Here is a 20,929-nt window from a genome sequence, read left to right on the forward strand (position 1 = left end):
TTTTAAAATGAGAATCTGAAGGAAGCCATCAAAAGGCAAGCAAGCAAATAAAGACATAAAACCTGACTTACACCGTGTGGGCTGCTCTGAAGGCTCCTCAGGCAGGAAAGGCTAAATAAAGCTGCCCTGAATTCAGAATTTGTCGTCCTTCCCAAACCAGAGCAAGTCTCATTACATTACACAGTAATAGCTACTTGAGGCTTATTCAGCTTCAGCCAGGTGAGAGCAGGGGAGATGGCAGCAGCCCCTCCTTGCAAAAGGATAATTCTCAAGTTTTCCTAGGAAAAGCAGTAGGCAAGATCCTGGCACCCTTTGGCTGGAAAGCAGTCCCACTGACACTAAGGAAAACAATTACCCAGACACAAGTTTCAAAAGGACATCAAAAAACAATTTTTCTGGCACCTTCCTAAGAATCTCATAAATAAAAGTAAAAAGCCTGAACATCTCAGCTTCTTTTTATTTGTGGTAACAAATCAGGCACCAGTGATGGTAGGAGGCTCGCCCTGTAGGTTAAGCTCTGCTCTGTTCTTTTTCTGTAGCCTGTCCAAAGCAATCCAGGACTGCAGTTCTACTCTAAACACCAGCAGCTCCCCACTGAGCAGGGGTGATGCTTCAGCAGTGCAGAATCAGCAAAAGGGCTCCCCTGCCATTTCCCTCCTTGTCCCTCCTCTCTGCTGGTAGTCTCACAGGAGAAGAAGGTGTCTCTAGAGAAATGGGAACACTGCCAGCATCAGTACATTTACCTCAATAACAGACACACAAAGCTACACTAACTTGGTATAATGTGACATTTTTATACACGAAGGCAACAGCAACTAGCCTGACTTACGCTTTGTGTAAATCCCTCAAACCTTATGTATTCTTTACTTAAATAAATGAACCATTGATCCAATGAGAAGCTGCTTCTTTTCAGATATAGAATCATAGAACCATAGAAGCACAGAATCATAGAATAGTTTGGGTTGGAAGGGACCTTAAAGGCCATCTAGTACAACCCCCCTGCAAGGAGCAGGGACATCTCCAACCACATCGGGTTGCTCAGAGCCCCATCCAAACTGGCCTTGAATGTTTCCAGGGATGGGGCATCCACCACCTCTCTGGGAAACCTGTTCCACTGTTCCACCACCTTCATTGTAAAAAGTTTTTTCCTTATATCAAGTCTAAATCTACCTCATTCTACTTTAAAACTATTACTCCTTGTCCTACCACAACAGGCCCTGCTAAAAAGTTTCTCCCCATCTCTCTTATAAGCTCCCTTTAAGTACTGAAAGGCTGCAATAAGGTCTTATCAGAGATCTCTTTATCTCCTCCTCGCCCTCAAAAAAAAATTTTTTTTTCCCTACGAAAAACAAGAAGTTGAGGTAGCTCTGATTTGATATCAGAATTAGCTTTTCTTCCACTCTCTTCTTGAGCAACACAGCGAGTTCTGAGGTGGTTGTCTCCTGGAAGAACTGTCCATTTTACTTCAATTTTGTTCTACTCTCATTCCTGGAGGAACCATGACAGGAGAATGACCTCAGTTTGTCACCAAACTCTGTAATCACCTCCTGTGGCTTCACTCTTTAAAATTCCTACAATCTCTTCATAAAATGGCAAACTCCCAAAGATCTATATGCTGCTCAGTTTTCCCAAGGATCAGCAAAATGAAGCTCTTCATAGCTCAGATTTATAACTGACCTAACAAACACCTTCCATGGAAAATTTGGGCAAGGCATGAACTGTGCTGCAGGGCTGTCAGCTTTTACACTGCTTTTTTAGTGATTTGGAATAAGACAACAGAATCAAGCCTATTGTTTGACTAGCTATGTATTTATTTGTGGTTCTAACATGCAAAACCAGTATAACAATTATAGAAGTTAGAAAAAATATAGCACTGAAAAAAGTATTCATGCAGAATGAGGCTTTTACTTGAACTATCCTCCACAGTCACTAGTTAGTTGATTTGTCCCAATATTTATAGTTCATCATTACAACTGCCAAAACTGGCAACCACCAGGATTGTTGTCTCAATTAAGGACAGCAAACAGATTGTCCCATTTTTTTTTTTAAATGAAAAAATCTAAAATGTAATACTTCACAGTTTAACGTGTTTATTCATTTAAACAAGCTAAAAAATAGTGGTGTGACATCTGCTTGAGAGACACTAGTACCTAACATTTTGGCTGTCTCCTCACCAATTTGGTTGTGATTAATGGGGGATAAAAGAAGAGTCGAGAATTCTATCAATTAAATGCATTGATGAACTACAAAAAATATTTTTACACTCTTGGAAAAGTGTAGAAATACATCCACAAAATAATGTATTACAGCAAACTAAGAGGATGATGGGAAAAAGAGTTGCAAAATATCTCTGTCAGTCCTTTCAGGGAAAAATATACTAAGCATAAGATCACAGAAAATCTTTGCCAGTTTATTCATCTCATGGATTCATTTCCCAAAGTGCAGGCATAATCCACTACAAAATCTTTTAAGAAGCAGTTCCAACATCACATTTCTGCTGTCTTATTGATGTGCCATATTGTTATTTTCTTAGTCATAAGCACCACTAATTATTATGCTACTGTAAGTAAAACTTGAAATGCAATCAAGATCTATAGTATCCTGTTTGTTGGCACTCTAACTTGCCTAGTCTGCATTTCAAGTACAGTCCTTAACTGAGAATTGTCCTGAATGCATTTGACCTTCACCAGCTGGCTCAGTTGTGCCTTATAGGCACAATCCCGTATCAGAGCAAAATGAATCATCACTCTACCGGGAGCTGCTACCAACAGTTTCCTCCCTGAAAGGGCAGCATTGGAAACTTGGCCATAAGTCAGCAGATAAGCCTCTTCCATGGTAGTAATGGAAACAGGACAAGCAGTTTTGTAGGGCTTTCACTGCTCCTCCATTTAGTAGGGTGGTTTAAAAACCGTTTGTTTTCAAACACAACTTGTTAGGTCAGCTCCTCTAGATGACACCTAAACAGATGAGTTTGCTCACATTGTGTGTGTTCGCAGTTATGTGTTGTGGCATAATCTCACAGTCTACGTGTCATCCCAGCTACAGCTGGTCTGATGCATGGAAGGAGCTATGACAGACCCTGATCACATGATGTCTATATGATATGCAACTGTGAACTTTAAATAAAGCGTTCTTCAAGAAAAGTTTAACTATATCCCTAGGGTCCATTAGGGAAATGCTTAACATGTCTCCTAAGCTTCCAGTAAAATAAATTTATGGACTCTAGGAGCTAGAGTTAAAGCTTTTCCTTGGCAATGTTCACCAGCAGCACTAGTAAAACTACTATATTGAGGCTTCTATCCTGAGATGGTCTACATGCTAGATCTGTTTTTGTAGGATCAAAGGGAAAAGGAAAACTGTCGAGGAAAGATTTACTGAGCAAAATCACTGCTGGAAGATTGTTGTGCCTTCCTAGCTACAGACTCTTCCAGATGGGAAATTCGCTCGCACTCACAGTATGAGGACTTGGTACAGGCATCTCCTCCACAACCTCTGCTGGAAAGAAATTCAGTTTACTGCACAAGCAGAGGGCAACAACAATACTGACATCTACACTTTCCCTAGAGGTGAATATCCTTGAAAAAACCTGCCCTGTTGAGCCAGGGCTACTGTGTGAACAGTTTGATCAGCAATCTTTCTTTGAAAAAAGAGTATGTAAGTATTACTTTTATAATAAAGCCAATCTGTCCAAAGTTGATAGGAGCTACAGGGAACAACTCTGTCTGTAGAAAGTGATGGGCTCTATTGGTACTGGGTTGGATGCCAAGGGAAGTTCTCTTTATTGTCTTTTAAGTATTCGTAAAGTACACTTAGTTTTAATATGAGCTTAGGGGTTAGAACTGCCTAGAATAATCCAGATATTCTAAAACTGGTGAGTATTACTGGTCACATTTGAACATTATACTGTTTAGATGGCTTTAATGTCCTTTCAAATGTATATATAATTCAGTGTGACAAATCCAACATTAATAAGAGCACAAAAATAGTAAAAATCCATTTATTACTAAAATAGACACCGAGCCACTCATACAAAGATAGATGGTCCAAAAACCAAGAGGCATTCAATCTCAGATACAATTAAGAACAAAATAAGCCACATGTTTGCAAGATTAAAATTAGTCTCTACTTTAAAATATCAGGCATGGACAATGTAGCGCTCCGGAAAGAAGAAATAACTTCAGGTCAGATTCTGATTTTCCCTTGGAGTAAATCAGTTGGAATTTCAGTGAACTCAGGGGAGTCACAAATTAGTAACCTCAGAATCAGACCTGATTGCTAATATTGTTGTGCTTGTACCTTTTAGAAAACCAAGGATGAATAATTTGATGAAAAGTGAGAGCTTCTAGCTTTAAAACACTGTTGACATAGTCCCATTATAAATTATTGTACTGATATGAGAAAAAGTTTATTTGCTGCAATATTTGTCATGTATTTCTATGTACACTGAACAGAATTCTATCCAGTTTATCAAAGAAAAAGGAAATTTTCTTGTTACATAAGAATATCTTTCAAGTGAATGAAAGGTCTAACCTAAATGAAGCCAACAGACAAACTGCGAAGTACAGCACTTGTGGGCAATATGGACTGATAAGCCACAAATTAGGGAAGCTGCTTCAATCACACATCTACACACTTGGAATTTTGTCTATGAGTCATAATTATGGGAAATGCAATCTTCCTGTTCTAGGAACTTCATGTTCATAAATTTGACAGTAAGAATAGCTTGCTTTTTCATGTAACTGGTTCAGAAAGCAAGTTACGAGACAACCTGCATGAAGGGGATAACTACACACCATTCTCAGGCCACGCATCATCCAGAGAGCTACGTGCAGACATTAAGAAAGCAATCCTTTCAGCATTTTATGAAACAAGAAAATTGCTCATGCAAAGTAACAGGAGAGGTCTGCAGCTTCTGTGACATGTGGTGTGGTACGGGTGAAATGAAAGGCATGTGACATCCAAGGAGACAGCTTGTAATATGCTTTTCTCTCCACTGAAAGTCAGGCCATGTGTCAGATAATACTTCACCATAAATGCAACATATTGCAAAGCGTTTGGTCATGTGTGCGAGTATTAGCAGACTATACGTCATACAAATGCACAACTGTTAGGATTTTATGTCTGTCACAGTCATAATGAGAAAATGAGAAATATTTGCACATATATGTTTATGCTTCTCTTTCATATTCTTCTTGGAAGACTGTTTTACTCTCAATTTCTAGAGGAGTTGTTTTGCATTGCATAAAGTGAATGAGGAATATGACAGATAAGAAGTGGATCCTTAGAGACTCATAATAGTCATAGTTACTGTATGGTTTAAAAATTAACTGTATTGATCTAAGTTCTTTAAGTGGTGATAATGGGACTGTGTCACTTTAAAATAAATATATTTTCCATTATAATATTTGCTATGATTTGTATTCCTTTGTCTTCAAAATCACTGTAAGAAATCTTAGTCAGATATTTCTGGAACAAGTCAGTAAATATCTCAGTTGCAACTAAACCTAACATTCAGCCCTGAAACTGGTATCAAAGATAAAGCCAAGCTAGTTTGCTAATAGAATTTCAGAATTACAATAACTTTTCTGGAAGTCAATCTGCCTAACTCCCTTGCCACATTCAGCACCAATGGCTCTATGCTTTTCTTTGTATCAGAGTGAATCTGAACTAGAGAAAGACTGACCACATTTTTTAAAGGAACAAAACCGAACCTTTAGAACCACAAGCTCAGTTATATGCCAAAGCCAAAGCAGAAGAGGATAAAGCCAGAATTTTATAGCTCCCTGCAGCTGCTTTGACATACCGACTTCTTCAAGTGGCTTGTGGTTATCAAAGGAATCAGAAATGTTATCTACAGCGCATATTCTGCAAGGTACTTTGCAAGAACTGAAGGATGTCATGGGGCCAAGATTTTCCCAATTATTAGTACGCATGAAAAAAGAGGTTCCTTAATACTTACAAATTCTCACATTCGTTTGATGATTCAAATGATTGTATAACTGGAAAGCAATTTTTTTACAACATCCCCCTAACAGGTAGAGCAAGTTGATACCACAACCAGCAGGAAGAGTATAATTAAAATACAATTTTGACTTTATATTAACAATAGAGCAATACACTAATTAAAACCAACATCGACTGAACTTTCTATTTACACTAGTTCAGACAGCACAGGAGGCAAAGAACTGTGTTTCAGAGGCATATGCGAATGTTAGAGCTTCTGTCATCCAGGTGCCATTTCTGACAGAACACATGTGTGCTGAACAGTTGGCAAAAGAATGAAAAAGATTACTGCAGATACATGGGCACACAGAATCTGGGATGACATAAAATTAAGTCCACATAGGAGGTGACAGACTGCTTCTAAAAAGATTTTTTTTTTCCTACAACTTCTTCCATCTTCGTGCGTGTGTGTGTGTGCACACATGCACTAAGAAAGATTAAAAGGGAGAGAAAGGATGAGGGGGTTTTGATACATTTTAAATACAAATCAAGAAAAGATTTTTTTATTTGGTATTTCCGCTTTCTTTTGGGAAAGGAAAAGGAACGTAATTTGGCTATTAGGAAGCTTTGACTCCTAAATTTAGTCAAGGCAGACTCTCCTCCTGTGAAGTCAGTATCAATACCCATGATAATAATAGCACCTGTCTTTTGACATCAAAGTTCTCTGCCTGAGAAAAAAATAATGTAAACAATAAACTTCATGTATTGTACTGCTGCTCCTGGCTCTGGTGCAAACCAAATATACTTGCCGGGCATGAGTGTTCTCTTATTTTGGAGATCTGGAATGTAAAAGTGACTGACGTATTGCAAAACTTTCTTATGAATTTGGACTGCAAGAAATGGCATCATTTACTGTCTCACAGTGAAGGAACTGGGTGTTCCTACGTAGTCTTGCTCAAGCTGAAGAAATCTTGATGATAGATTCATTGCATCTGCTAGTTTTCATCTGGATCCAGATCAAGGTCAACTTCATTGGAAATGTTAAGATAAAAGAAAGCATAGAAAGCCAACAAAAATACCAGTATAGCTGCAAGGACAAGGGCAACTTCCTGCAGATATGAAAGAAAAAAAATAAAACAAAACCTGTTAGAAATAGTACCATATTTTCAGATGCATAAAGAATAAAGATTATTTCCATTCTATAATGCAAATCAATATAACATCAGACATATATAATTGCATAAAGCATTGATACTTCAATGATTTCTTCTTTGTGATTACCCTTTCAGAAAGTTATAAAATCCATTCTCTTAATAGAAATTTTAGTGAGTCTGATATACTGCCAGAAAAAGGATATTTGGCTTAAAGATCTTTGGTCTGACCTAAAAATAGGAGCTTTATGTCCTTTTATTATGCTATTCCTTTTTTAAAAGAAAAGACAGAATTCACAAACCACAGTTTTGAACACAAATTTAAGTTATGAATTTACACTGTGAATTTTGATGTTTTCCAGCAATATGTTACTGCTTTTTGCCAACAAATTTGTAATTTTTTAATGAAGCAAACACAGTATGGTGGAAGTCAATGAAAATTGCTACCTCTACCTCCCAACCTCCTGGCAGGCATCATAATATGGAGCTACAAAATCCTTCAGAATTGGATGAAACTTTTCTTCCTTCCCCTCTGCAATAAGGCAAAAAGCACAACAATTTGCACTTGCACTTGCCTCTCTTCCCATAAAATATTGCAACTTGCTGCATCTTCCTTAATTAACATAAAAGAGTCTTCCAAAGTATACATGATTTATAGCAGCTTTCAGAAGCAGAAAAATGTTTTTGTACTACACGTCACACTCATTATGTGACTGCCTATCGTCGTATTCTATCTTAAGGCTGGACTCCATTAAGCTCCAACTTTAGATCTCAGATATAATAAATCACGGTATGATCATCCCCTTCATAACGCTACTTCTTTCAAAATCACAGTACTGCACATTTTTAAGTTTTTACTTTCCTGGAAAGCACAGCACACTTCCTATAGTGTTGACTCTCATTTTGCTAGACAATGAAAGGAAAAATATAAATTTGAGAAAAATCCTTATGTTCCTTCAGCTCACAGAAAGTGCCACTTCCACAGCTAACAACGTGCACTGCTTCATTCCTTATCATCGAGATGTATTTTTAAAATCATGCGCTGAGGTGCTCAGAAGGAACAGGTTAGTTTATACCCCCCAAAACCTTTTTCCCTCTACAAAAAGAAGCAACAACCTCCCCTCCAAACCTCAGCTTCATGTTAACACACAAACCGTCTATCTATATGAGAACAATCCAGCTGTATACTTAAAAGGAGAGAAGAAAAATAGTTACAACAACTTTACAACAACTACTCTGAATTGGAACAGAAGATGCCACATCCAATCTGCTCTGCCAGTGCGACTGAAAGGAGACTTCTACAGCAAACCTTGACAATCAGACACCCTTTACTGTCCAAGGACAGAATCTAACCTTCTCTTCATTGTGTCCTCTAAAAGAGGTCAAGTGAATTCTTCCTAAAAATGCCTACTTCTCCCTTTAGACTAGAAAGGGAGCAGAGATGACACCTTTGGTGTGGAGACCTGCACTTCAGGATGAATTGCATCCAGTATCTCCAGATTGGTGGTAGTTTTGTGACTAATTTTGTGTGTTCACTGCCATGAAGGAGTTAAAACTGCGTTAGCATCATTTTTAAAAGTCTAGCCCATAATCTGGCATTCTTCTATAGAACAGCATTTCATTTGCATTTACATGAATGCATTATATAGTTTATCAGAATGTTGGATCAATAATTCAACGTATGCCATCTAATAAACTTTGAAATGCTACTGCCTAGTTGGCATATGCTCTATAGGAGTCTTTGTTCTATAGAAACCTTTGCTTTACATTTTATAAGGATGATTAATTGAGCTGTACTTTAAATTTATTTTACCACATTAAAATTGCTCCTGTAAATTTGCTGAGGTTGTTTGCGACAGATTTCAAGTACATTTTCCTCTTAGAATTATATCATCCTCTGAACCTCATCCCCTCGATTTCATATGATTTGATTAAAAAAAAGAAAGTACATCTAATTCACTAATATATTAAAGGAAAGTGATTTTTGCTTTGTTGCAGTTGCAACACGTCAGCATCTCACAAAAGGGCATGGCAGCATCAGACAGGTTTCATTTATTTCCTTGTATCCACAGCTGTGCTCCCAGACCCATCTGGCCACACAGCTACTAATCTTAAGAGGATGTAATAAACAAGTGACATACAACTGCAAGCTCCATCTGCTCAGGAGAGTGGACAACAAAGCTGTACAATGCAGGCACCGTTCACACTTGACACAGAGAGCAAATTCATTCCAGTGTTAAAAACTTTTTTCCCTTGTTTGGATGCCACACTTGCCACGCTTTCTGCTTTACAATGGGTTCTCTCCCTTCTCCCCAGTCTCCCTTATGAAATGCTGTGGTAGCAGCAGCAAAATTTTGGGGAATGTTCACACTAAAGATTTTTTTTTCTTGGAAGTGGAACTGGGAAAATCTTGATTTTTATTCTCAGGCTGTCCAGTAACTGCTTTGATGGGAGTAGTCCCTTAATTCCTCTGCCTAAGTTTTACAGTGACTAACACTGAGATAACAATACTACTCTCCTTACACAGGCATTAGGAACTGGGTGGCTGGATCAGTATTTATTAACCCTGGGAATGAAAAGCCTTATTAAAATTCCAGGTCTAAGAATTATGCAAGAACCTTAATTTTGAGTTACTGAAGAAGGCAAAGTAACAAAAATCTAAAATAAACTGCCTAACAAAGGACACCTGGCTCTCAGCTAGGGATATGCAGTCTCTTAAGAACTGCATCCAGTTTATGAACTTTTATAAACATAAATTTTGCAATGTAAATAGCAAATGAGATGCTACACCACTACACAGTCTTCGCAACAACAGCATATATTGTCATTTTAATTTGTTTTATACTTATCAGGCTTTGCTATTTGTATTTTAAGCCATGCATAGAAATGAAATGTTAAAATACTCCCCGCTTGGCATATATAGTTCCCTTTCTCTTGCACTTTATGGATCATCCCCATCATCCCTCTGCTAAATCCATTTACTCAGAGGATTTCACCATGAATAATTAACCAATATAGAAAAAGTCCTATAGAAATAAACTTAAAATGATCACAGGGCTTTTTCTTCTTTTTTTTTTTTTTCTTTTCTAACATGGTACAGAACGCTAGGAAATAACACCCCTGCTCTCACATCCCAAAGTACAAAGTCAAAGAAGCCTTTACAAGGAACAGAATTTTCTGTTATATTCTCTTCTATTTAGAATAATGTCTGTAGAACCCCTTCAGCTTGGTTAAGTTTTTCAGAAATTTTTCCATAAAGGAAACACATGCCATTACGGCATAACGTAGATTAAATTTTCCTATCATTGTTTGTCTAGTTTCATGTCTCTCATGCCAAAATACTTGGATAATGTCCTCAGATTCACCCTGATGGAGCAAGATGCAGAGTTGGGATTTAAAGAAGATTAATCTGGAGATGAAAAAACAGAGGTAAGGAAAAAATGTTGAACATAATAACACAAATCTAGACACTGTGTATGGAAGCATCATATCCTACAGATATAGATAAATATCATACTTTCAGGAAATTTTGGATTGTTTACTTATTTTTTTATTTTCCTCCAAAGAGAATTGTACCTTTTTTATCTGAAACCAGCCTAAAATAGGTGAGAGAGCACCACAAATTGCTGTCTTTGAAATGCTAAACTATGCCTAGCTATTTCTGAAAGGAGATGAAAGGAAAACCATGCTGATCAAAGATGCTTCTGACTGGAAGACTTTAACTGGACATTCACTGTGACCATTTCTTAGAGTTTCAACAAAATCACAATTAAAAATGGATGTTTACGTCCTTAATGCAGGACATTCCACATGTAATACAAGGTAATAAAAATAATTTCTTAACTTTTATGAGTGTTCTGGTTTTGTTAGTGAGGGGGGGGCCTAAGGTGGTAGCTTCTGTAGGAAACTGCTAGAAGTCGCTCCCCTTTGTTCAGTGGACTCAGCCGGGCCTAGGGCGGACCCGCTGCTGGCCAAGGCAGAGCCAATTGGTAGCAGAATGTTCCGTGATAACGCCTCTGCGATAATGTATTTAAGTAGGGGAAAACAGAAAAAAAAAGGAGAGATGTGAAGCAGCTGAGCAGGGGGCAGAGAGGGGGAGGTGCGAGCCTCGTGGGCCTTGCAGGCCTCACCCTCTGGCCTCCCGCCGGGCAGCCAACTGGGCCCAACTCGGCCCGGCCTGGCTGCAAGAAGTGGAGAGGAGATGAGAAGTGAACAAGATGTAAAAAGGATCCTGAGAGGCGTCTGCCAGCCTGTTGTAAGGAACGGCTGCAGACGCCAAGGTCAGTTCAGAAGGAGGGGGAGGAGTAATGCGGCTCCTGGCCAAGATTCCCCTGCAGCCTGTGGTGATGACCATGGTGGAGCAGGTTGTCCCCCTGCAGCCCATGGAGGTCCATGGAGGGGCAGAGATCCACCTGCAGCCTGTGGAGGACCCCACGCCAGAGCAGGTGGAGGCCTGAAGGAGGCTGTGGCCCGTGGAGGGCCCGCTGGGACAGCTGTTCTAGAGGGACTGCACCCCGTGGAAGAGATGACCCATGCCGGAGCAGTTTCACAAAGGACTGTGGCCCGTGGGAGGGACCCCACGCTGGAGCAGGGGAGGAATGCGAGGAGTTCTTCCCCTGACGATGATACAGCGGCATAAAACAACGCGTGATGAACTGACTGTGACCCCCATTCCCTCCCCCCCCCCCCGTCCCCCGTGCCGCTCGTGAGGGGAGGTAGTATAGATAATATTAAGCCCGCGAAGAGGGAGGGGTGGGGGGAGGTTATCTTGTTCTCTGTCTCATTCTCCTGCTAGTTTTAGAAATAAATAAGTGTTTTTCCCCAAGTCGAGTCTGTTTTGCCCATAACGGTAACTTTAAGGATTTCTCCCCATCCTTATCTCAAACCTTGAGCCGTTTTTTTCTATATCATCTCCTCCTATTCTCTCGGAGGGTGGGAGGAGCAAGAGAGAGACTATGTAGTCTGGTCCCAATCGGGGCTGAACTACGACAATGAGTAATTTTTATGTTAGAAATTTTTTATTGCAAAAATTTCAGATGGAACAAAGATCATTATTGTTTCAAATAATGAAAACAAGGTACTATTACAGAGTTATCTAAAAGGCCTGGCTATATGATCACAAAGCAACAAGATTCATTTTAATATAGCTAAATGCAAGATAATACACACAGGTATCACAGACCTAGATAGTACTTACAAAGTGGAGGTCTCTGCCTTGAAAAACTGTGATTCTAACAAGGTCTTTGGATTTGAGGGGTAACCACTTCCTCAGCGTGATCTCTGGATGTGCAAAGGTGGAGGGATTTCCAGTAGGGAGATGACTGGTATTTATTGTATCATGGAGAAGAATGAGAGGTGGTTTGGTTGCAGCATATAACTATATATGCCATACATCTATATTTAAGTAAGGTGCTTCACAGTGTGGGGTCCTTCTATCTTGTTTACAACAGCCCCTCAACATCCAGCTGCAGTTAGATAAGCTCAGTCTTGAAATAAGATGCCATTTCCTAGGAACAAGAATGACTGAACATTCCAGTTACCTCTTAGGGAAGATACAGACTTCCATGGCTGTGAGTCTTTTTACAGTCAGATCTCTCAAAGAAAAAGTACATTTTTATTTAGCTATTGGGAAGAATACTTCAACTTCGGCTTGTGTGAAAAGGAAGTTCTGACTGCCAGCCTTGGAGTCAGTGAAGTCAGCCTTCCAGTCTGCTCCCCTTCTTCAGGGCCCTGGGAAGACTGGGATGACTTACACGGCCAGTGCTGTGTTCCGAACCTGAAGTACCAGATTGTTGAAAGTAATAGCACCTCATGCTTCAGTGCTCCAGACTTTTCTATATAGGATCAAAAGAAGTTTCCTTCTTTTACAGGAAATTTTCCTCTAATTGTATTGATTTCATTTCTGGGATTTGAGGTTTTATTGTTGTCATCTATCCTTTGAACTGTTAGAGATTGGTCATAAGTAGAGACCAAAGCCTGAGAAAGATGGATTTACTGCTCTGAGCTGGTACAGAAAATCCTCCTAAGCTCCTGCGTGGTGCATCTTGTTCACATGCTCAAACCACCATGATTACTGTATTTACATGTATAGGTCAGGCCCTGGTCACATGGGAGCAATCTGATTTTGTTTCTCTCTTTGTATGTGTTTTTTCCCCTCCCTTCCATTTCAAGGTTAGGGGTCAAAGTCTGGGATCACTGGGAATATCAGACTTTGTTCACTGGTGGCACATTAAGTTGTCCTGCTCTTTATGTGAGGGACATAAGCCGGTTTGAAGACCCAGTATTTTGGTCTTTATAAAGTGCTTGGACTTCCTAGAAAGTATTTGGATGAAACTTTATGGTCTGTAACATATAGAAGGCCAGATCAAATGATCTAATAGTCCCCTGTGGCCTTAACTTCTGCAAAGCCATGAAACTATATTCCCAACTTATCTTGGCAAATGTAGTTCTCTAAATTAGCAGATTATGAACAGCGTGATATCAGAGAATACCCTTTGCCAAAATAAACTCAGAATGTCTTGTTATCTATTCATACATAAGTTGTTCCAGATGAGATAAACTCTTAATAGCCAGCTAGCTAGCTACACAATAGATTAAGTGGATATACAAAACAATGACAGACAGTAAGCTCTCACTTTTTAGGAAACATTTTTTCCTTAGCTCAGTTGATGTACTATGTTGCTAATGATTCTCTATGGAGCGGTGTTCTGCAGTCGATTATGTTTTTGCAAGTGGGTGTAAAATACTACTGTTCAGATTTGTCCCTACATTTCAACAAGAGAGAAAACTTCATCCTCTATCCCATGGACCACTGATTCACTCTTGCAGCCTGTGAAAAAATCTCTCCCCGAAAACTTGCATTAATTTTGGCCTTTGCATACCAAACCCCAGCTATTTGGAGGTGAGTTTCCACGTTCCTCAAACCATTTTCTGCTTGCCACTCTCCTGTTGGTATCTCCTCCTCACCCACCAAGAGCAGAGTTAGCACCGATGGTGCAGACCCCTTGCTGCTCCACCTGGTAAGGATGAACAGGTGGGCTTCCACCAGCACGAGCCCCCCACGAGGGAACAACAAAACAACCACACAGAGAAGGTTCAGAGGCTCCCCTTTTTGTCTTATCCAAACACCAGGAGACATACAGCGCACTGCTTTCTCTTAGAGTTGTTTATTGAGACAAGGGTCCTGCTTTTCCAAGAAACACCAGATATTTTTGGCACTGTCTGCATTACTGTCACACATACAGAGTCAGCACAATAGCTCTGCTACACTATTTAATTTTTAAACATGTTTATACACCAAATACTACCATGGTCACCCTGCTTGAACTAACTTTTGATAGTTATTAGTGCTTAGCTGCTTCTCTGACATTATCAACATGGATAAAATCTCTCATTGGGGAAATTAAAAAGTACTAAATGCCAGTGACAGAAAGAAACTTTGTTACTTTAAACCTTGCATTAAAATGACAAGGCAATCAAAGTTTGACAAGACAAGCTAATTAGTATGCCAGCGATGAAATGTGAAGGATCTCCAGGGGATTGGTTCTGAAAAATTTTATGTCATTTATAGGGCCTTTTTTTTTTAGGTGAATGTTGTCAGCTCTCATAGTGAAATACACAACAGTTGAATTTCATTATCTTCATAGAAATTAAGGACTAAAATCCTTTCACTATTTTCCAGTCGTCTTTTTTTTTTTTCCTCCTAAATACTACACCAAGTCTTAGTGTACAGCCAGGAATCCAGGACACTGGTGCAGAACATCTCTAGAGGTATCAATGAGCACTGAAAACCCTATCATTTTAATGGCACTATGGTACTTATTGTGTTAGGTATTTCATAGAATCATACAAATATTCCTCTTTCCCAGAGAGCTTGTACTTTCACATGTACAATAAGGATATCCTTCCTCCACAATATTTTTATTAACTGCAACTCAGCGTTTATAAGACAACGTTAATATATTTTGAAATGCTGCATACTGCATCCTGTACTGAAACCTGGATAAACAAATAAAGTATATGGTAAATACACATATGTACGTGTTTTCTCAAAGTTTTACAAGAATTTTGGACATTTCTATTTAAAGTGCTGCCTACTTATTACATTGCACTGTAGTAACACCACTTTTTTTTTTCCTCAACACAGATTGAAGTAAATCAAGTGTCACAGCACAGAATTGGGGCTTACATCATATAAAAAGAGTAAAATCCCAGCCTTTGGAAGGTGAATCATGTTGCTTATCACCATCAGAAAACTTTGTTAATATGAAGTGACAACTGTGACGATACCTTCCCAAAGGAAGATACCAGGCACACTCAAAAGCTCTGAATATTAGGGAACAATTAAAGAAATACACACTCAAGCCTCAAAATAATTTCATGAACATACATAACCTGATGGGACCTCAGCTCTGCTGACTCTTCTGACAGCCACAGACAAAAGGAGTAGTTTAACACCCTGCTGTCACAGTAAGCTGGAGATTTCAAGAAATTGTTATTTCAAAATTTATCCAGAAAACAACAGAGGAGTATCTGGGACAGGTGTGGAGAATGAACAGAGGATTGCTCTTGGACTGCTGGAGGAATTCAACAATGGACTGAGCAAAACAAGCCCTGCCTGAGAAAGGGGGAGAGGTTTTGGGGTTTCACAACTAAGCAGCCTCTGCTCGGGTAGGGAGGGTGATTTCTCCAGACACCCAAGGCGCATCCACTGCCCATGGTAAAGCTCTGCCGAACTGGAGGGATACAGCTGGGTGAAGAGTCCTTGCTGCGAGATGGGAAGACGCACAAGTTCACCCCAAGACATTAAAAATGCCTCGCATCCGTGCTGAGCGCGGCAGGGTCTGTCAGTAAAAGCGCAGGGTTTTATCCTACAGGGATTGCCCATATTCTGGTAGAAGGATTGTAACATTTAGTAAGCCTGAGGTTGTTGGCATTAAGCAGGCTCAGTGAGAAGGATGCACACAAAGGCCCTGCTTTCCTTCTCCCACAGGCATATCCCCGGAGGTAAAGGTGCCCAACTCACCTTCCCTTTTGCTTCAGCTCTGTCAGCTTTTCTCAGCAATTAGAAAATAAAGCAAATGACAGTGATCTGTCTGGGGATGATCCAGAGTCATATTTTAAGGTGGGCAAAAAATATTACAGCCAGAAGACAATATTTTAAAGGACTTCTTCCTTTTTTTTTTTTTTTTTTAAAGGCAGAGGCACAACTGCAAACCCGAGACATTGCACATTCCAACTAGCAGAACTCTAGAGACATAACATCCCATGACCTGGAGAGCACATGTGTGCCTTGATGGCAAAACTCATTCTTACCTAGAGATCAGCTGGTGTTCTGCTATAACATGCAGGAATATATTTGTACAAAATAAACTGTTCTTAATTTCTTTAGTCACTAATACTTGATTCTTCATTATTACACGTATGCTTTCCTATTCTTCATTTTTAAGTAGGAATTACTTAAAAAAGGAAACATAAGGAAACAAAACAGGTTTTGAAGACCAAGGTTCATATTTTTCTCACTTGTGAAAGACATGCAAAAATACTTGCCCATTTTAAAAGAACTAGGCTGTACAGTAAAAGTCTCCAAGTAGAACACCACTTTTAAAAGGTCATGTCATTGAAAGTAAAATGAAAAGAAAAAGTAAAATCTAATAAGAAAGAAAGGAAAAAAAACCGCTGAACTCAAAAGGTTAATAATCTATCCTTTAAACAAAAAAGGCAATCTACTTTTTCTCATTAAAACCTGACACACAGAACTAACTGAAGAGATTATGTTGTGAAAACATACTGCATCGCATGGTAATGCTTGATCGAGATCAGCAATCAGGAGCAAAAAGAAAGCACTGTTTTGTGATTATAATAGCAAATTCTGGAAGACAACCAAATACATCATCTGGCAGCTCAACAGCTGTTACAGCTTGGTAGTAATACCTTGGCATTTGCTATAAGCTATAACTTGAAAAAATTGATTTCTCATCTGCCAGAAACAAGAAAATGTTCTCCTTTTAACATTTCTGAAGTTTCTTTCACTGGAATACCCAGGTATTTGATCCACTTTTTTATTTTGCTTAGTTTTTACCCTTGCTGCTAAGCTAAACCGTGTATCAATTTGATTCAAAAATAAATTGGAGGGAAAAATACCAGTTGCAACTTAAATAAACAATGTATGTTCAGACAAATCCCATTTTGATGGCACACTGGGTAGCAGATAGCACAAAATATTCCTAAGTGTCCTCCTTGCTGATATTCACAGCTGTAATCAAATAGTCATTGTTATATTCATACCTACCTGAAAAAGGGACATTCCCAAAATAAAGTTCAATGCCTTTCCATGTGTTTTGCTGTTAGTTAAGCATTCTTTCTCCAAGTCAGAGGCAGGCCATAAGGATGTAGGCTGAGATAATAATGCTGACAATTTACAATACTTAACAAACCCAGTCTTTAAATTACTCCTGGGTATAGGATAGGAAGAGGAAGAAGGAAGATGTTTATTGTAATGTTTATAACTAGATGAAATCGTTAAAGCATTTGTTTTGTGTGTAGAGAGGCTCCCTGAAAAGATCAATTTTCTAAGCATACCATACTTTATTGACCTTAAAGTAAGTATGCATCATAACAAGGACATGGACTACTTAAAATCTTTTAGCATTTCAACTATTCTAGTTATTTTAGGGTTAAGTAAAAGCAATCCATCATAAATATTTTAGATTTTGGCATTCCACTTAGATTTTGAAGTGTCATAAACAATATCTCTCAGAAATCAATATTCACATAGTACATCTATGGGGAAAAGAAACAACATACACACAAAGGTGGTATAAGCTACCAAACAGATCTCTACCTTTACGCCTAGTGCAGTTTTCTTGGCCTCTGCTTTTAATCTTGTAGCTCTTAACATAGGCCTGGTTTTCTTATAATCTTGTTTTCCTAGAGTAGAAAAGCACATTTAATGAAAATGATGCAAAAAAAGAATATAAGGAATGTCAGCAATTATTTCAGTTGAAAAGTCAGATCTAGCAGTTTGAAAACATCCCACAGTCCAGCACTTTAAACAGGAGCTACTCTGTAAGAGAGGGGCTCAATCCATGGAGAAATGGTCCTTAACACAGATAATGACAGTAAAAAGCAAGAGTCAACAAACCAGTGTAGAACCTATTACTCCAGAGGGAAGTCAAAATACATGTACAGACAGCCATCCACTAGTACAATGTTTATTAAATTGTTCAGTAAGCATCAGATAGCAAATAAATAGAGTAAAGGTGGATGATATTTCTCCCTCAAATTTCAATCACGGCAAAATTTTCATTACAGTTTTTGTTAGTTAGTCATCTCTAATGCATATATAAATGTGTAATACAGGACTTTATGGTGAGTGTAAATGTTTCATCATTCTGAACGTTACTTGCAATTATCAGAACTCAGAGACATGCAGGTCATTCCAAGTAAGAACTAATAAAACCACTGCTTCACACTATCTGCTTGTAGAAACACATTATACAGAATTTCCTAGAAGTGCCTTAGATGGACTTTTAAAAAGTTACAGGGACAATCTCTTGCAGCCACAAAGAGTGCAGCCAAATGCTTGATTACTATGTGTTCATATGACATGAGTTCAGAGGAGGACATGCAAATACTTAAAAATGGCATAAATCATTCATCTCAGCTTAACAAAGCACAAAACACTTGATATCTCTCACAGATATTTTTGCTGTCTGAAGGGCCTGTTACTGCTGTACTACGTACCATTAACCATAGCTGCTTTAAGTCAACAGAAGCCACAGACACAGTCACAAAAGGAAGAGAAATAAAAGAGGAATCTGTGAAGAAACTGCTCAGAGGTAAAGCCTCAGTACGACCGCTTTGGCTTTCCAAAAAAGTCCTTTCCGTTTTTTCCCTGCTAATGCATATATGTCTTTTTGTCCTTTCTGCCTATTTCCAAAGCTGAGTTACAATCCTTAAAGCAGAAATGTTTGGCCATTTTTAAACCACTAATTTTTCTTAGTTGTACATTAGCTTTCATTATTGTTACATTCAAATGATTTAACCTTTCCTCTAAAACCGTGCCTGGTAGTTTTGTGCATGCAAAGCTTCCATTTGCTCAACCAGATGCAATCTTAGATTCATAATCAATAGTGCAATCTTCTCATTTTATGGTATCCTTCAAAACTGGGATATTATAGTGCAGTGGTGAAACTCTGAAATGTGAATTGGAAAAGAAAGGTCTTCTCCAGTGATATACTGGATTCATGGAAATACACTTCTGCCTTTGTCTACTCTTTCTGTCACTCGGCTCATCTTCAATATTGAGCTCCTCGCTGTAGCATATTGTGGATGCTGAACTCGCATTATGAATTTGCTTTCATTGTATAATCTCTCCCTCAGCCCTAGCGATTACATATTGTGAAGGTCTCTGTATTATCCTTTGGTCAGATATTATTCATAAAAGATCTGAAATAACTTAGAAAATACTCAATGACGAGAGGAAAAATAACTGAAACTATGTCTATTGGGAAAAAAAAAACCCCACATATATCTTCTTAGAAGACAGAGTGAAGAAAAAAAGACAGAATGACTATTTTTGTCTCATGCTCCAGTCAATGTATCTCAAGGTCCTGCACATGGGTCAGGGCAATCTCAAGCACAAATACAGGCTGGGTGGAGAATGGATTGAGAGAAGCCCTGAGGAGAAGGACTTGGAGTACTATTGGACAAGAAGCTCAACATGAGCTGGCAATGTGTGCTTGCAGCCCAGAAAGCCAACCACATCCTGGGCTGCATCAAAAGAAGTGTGGCCAGCAGGCTGAAGGAGGTGATTCTGCCCCTCTGCTCTGCTCTCATGAGACCCCACCTGGAGTACGGCATCCAGCTCTGGAGTCCCCAACATAAGAAGGACATGGACCTGCTGGAACAAATCCAGAGGAGGGCCATGAAGATGATCAGAGGGCTGGAACACCTCTCTTATGAGGACAGGCTGAGAGAGTTGGGGCTGTTCAGCCTAGAGAAGAGAAGACTCCAGGGAGACCTTATAGTGGTCTTCCAGTACCTAAAGGGGGCCTACAGGAGCTGGAGAGGGACTTTTGACACGGGCATGTAGTGACAGGACAAGAGGTAATGGCTTTAAACTGAAAGAGGGTAGATTTAGATCAGATATAAAGAAGAAATTATTTACTGTGAGAATGGTGAGGCACAGGAACAGGTTGCCCAGAAAAGTTGTGTTCAAGTGTTCAAGGAAGGTTGGATGAGGCTTTGAGTGACCTGATCTAGTGGAAGGTGTCCCTGCTCATTGCAGGGGGCTTGGAACTAGATGATCCTTAAGGTCTCTTCCAACTCAAACCATTCTATGATTATCTCATTTGCAGAACAGGATCACTGCAGCATTATTCTTCAGAAGTCAATGATATCTGATAATAGGATGCATCAGGAGTACTGCCATTTTTTTTTAACAGCTAGGGAAAGAATCGCAGGAACCATCAAAATGGCTAAGGCATGAGATTAAGCCAGCCAGAAGGAGAACGTGTTGCTTTTCCCTAATGTACTTGCAGTCGTACTTTCGCTATGAAATAGTCAAAGAACTGTCAGAATTTCCATTATAAATGGCAGGAGTTTATAACTTATAAAAATTCACTCCAGGCTGAAATTTGGCATAGACATACCCCAGCTTTGATTTTTTTTGCTTGTTTGCTGGGAGCCAACTTTCAATAAAGTGATGCAGCTGTTCTTACTTACTTGTGAACAACTATAGAAATTTATCCATCAGAGATGTTTTAAGCACGAAAGATACCTTCATTTAGAAGTATATAACTGACAAGGACTAAGTTCAGTTTCAGTTCTCA

The 20,929-nt window shown here is 39.1% G+C and overlaps 1 protein-coding gene across 1 annotated transcript in view; it reads right to left on the bottom strand.

Annotated features, from left to right (window-relative positions):
* Positions 1-1,790: 1,790 nt before the first annotated feature.
* The window catches only part of TRIQK (triple QxxK/R motif containing), a 64,805-nt gene continuing 45,666 nt past the window's right edge, over positions 1,791-20,929 (bottom strand). Inside the window, exons 4-5 of the mRNA XM_086741009.1 lie at positions 17,938-18,023; positions 1,791-7,052 (exon numbers count right to left, since the gene is read on the bottom strand). Of these exons, the coding sequence (XP_086597135.1) occupies positions 6,939-7,052; positions 17,938-18,023 (200 nt within the window). The 3' untranslated portion in view covers positions 1,791-6,938. The remainder of the gene's footprint in view (positions 7,053-17,937; positions 18,024-20,929) is intronic.

Source organism: Chlamydotis macqueenii, chromosome 2, assembly GCF_036417535.1.
Source record: "Chlamydotis macqueenii isolate bChlMac1 chromosome 2, bChlMac1.mat, whole genome shotgun sequence".
In the NCBI taxonomy this organism is placed as follows: domain Eukaryota; kingdom Metazoa; phylum Chordata; class Aves; order Otidiformes; family Otididae; genus Chlamydotis; species Chlamydotis macqueenii.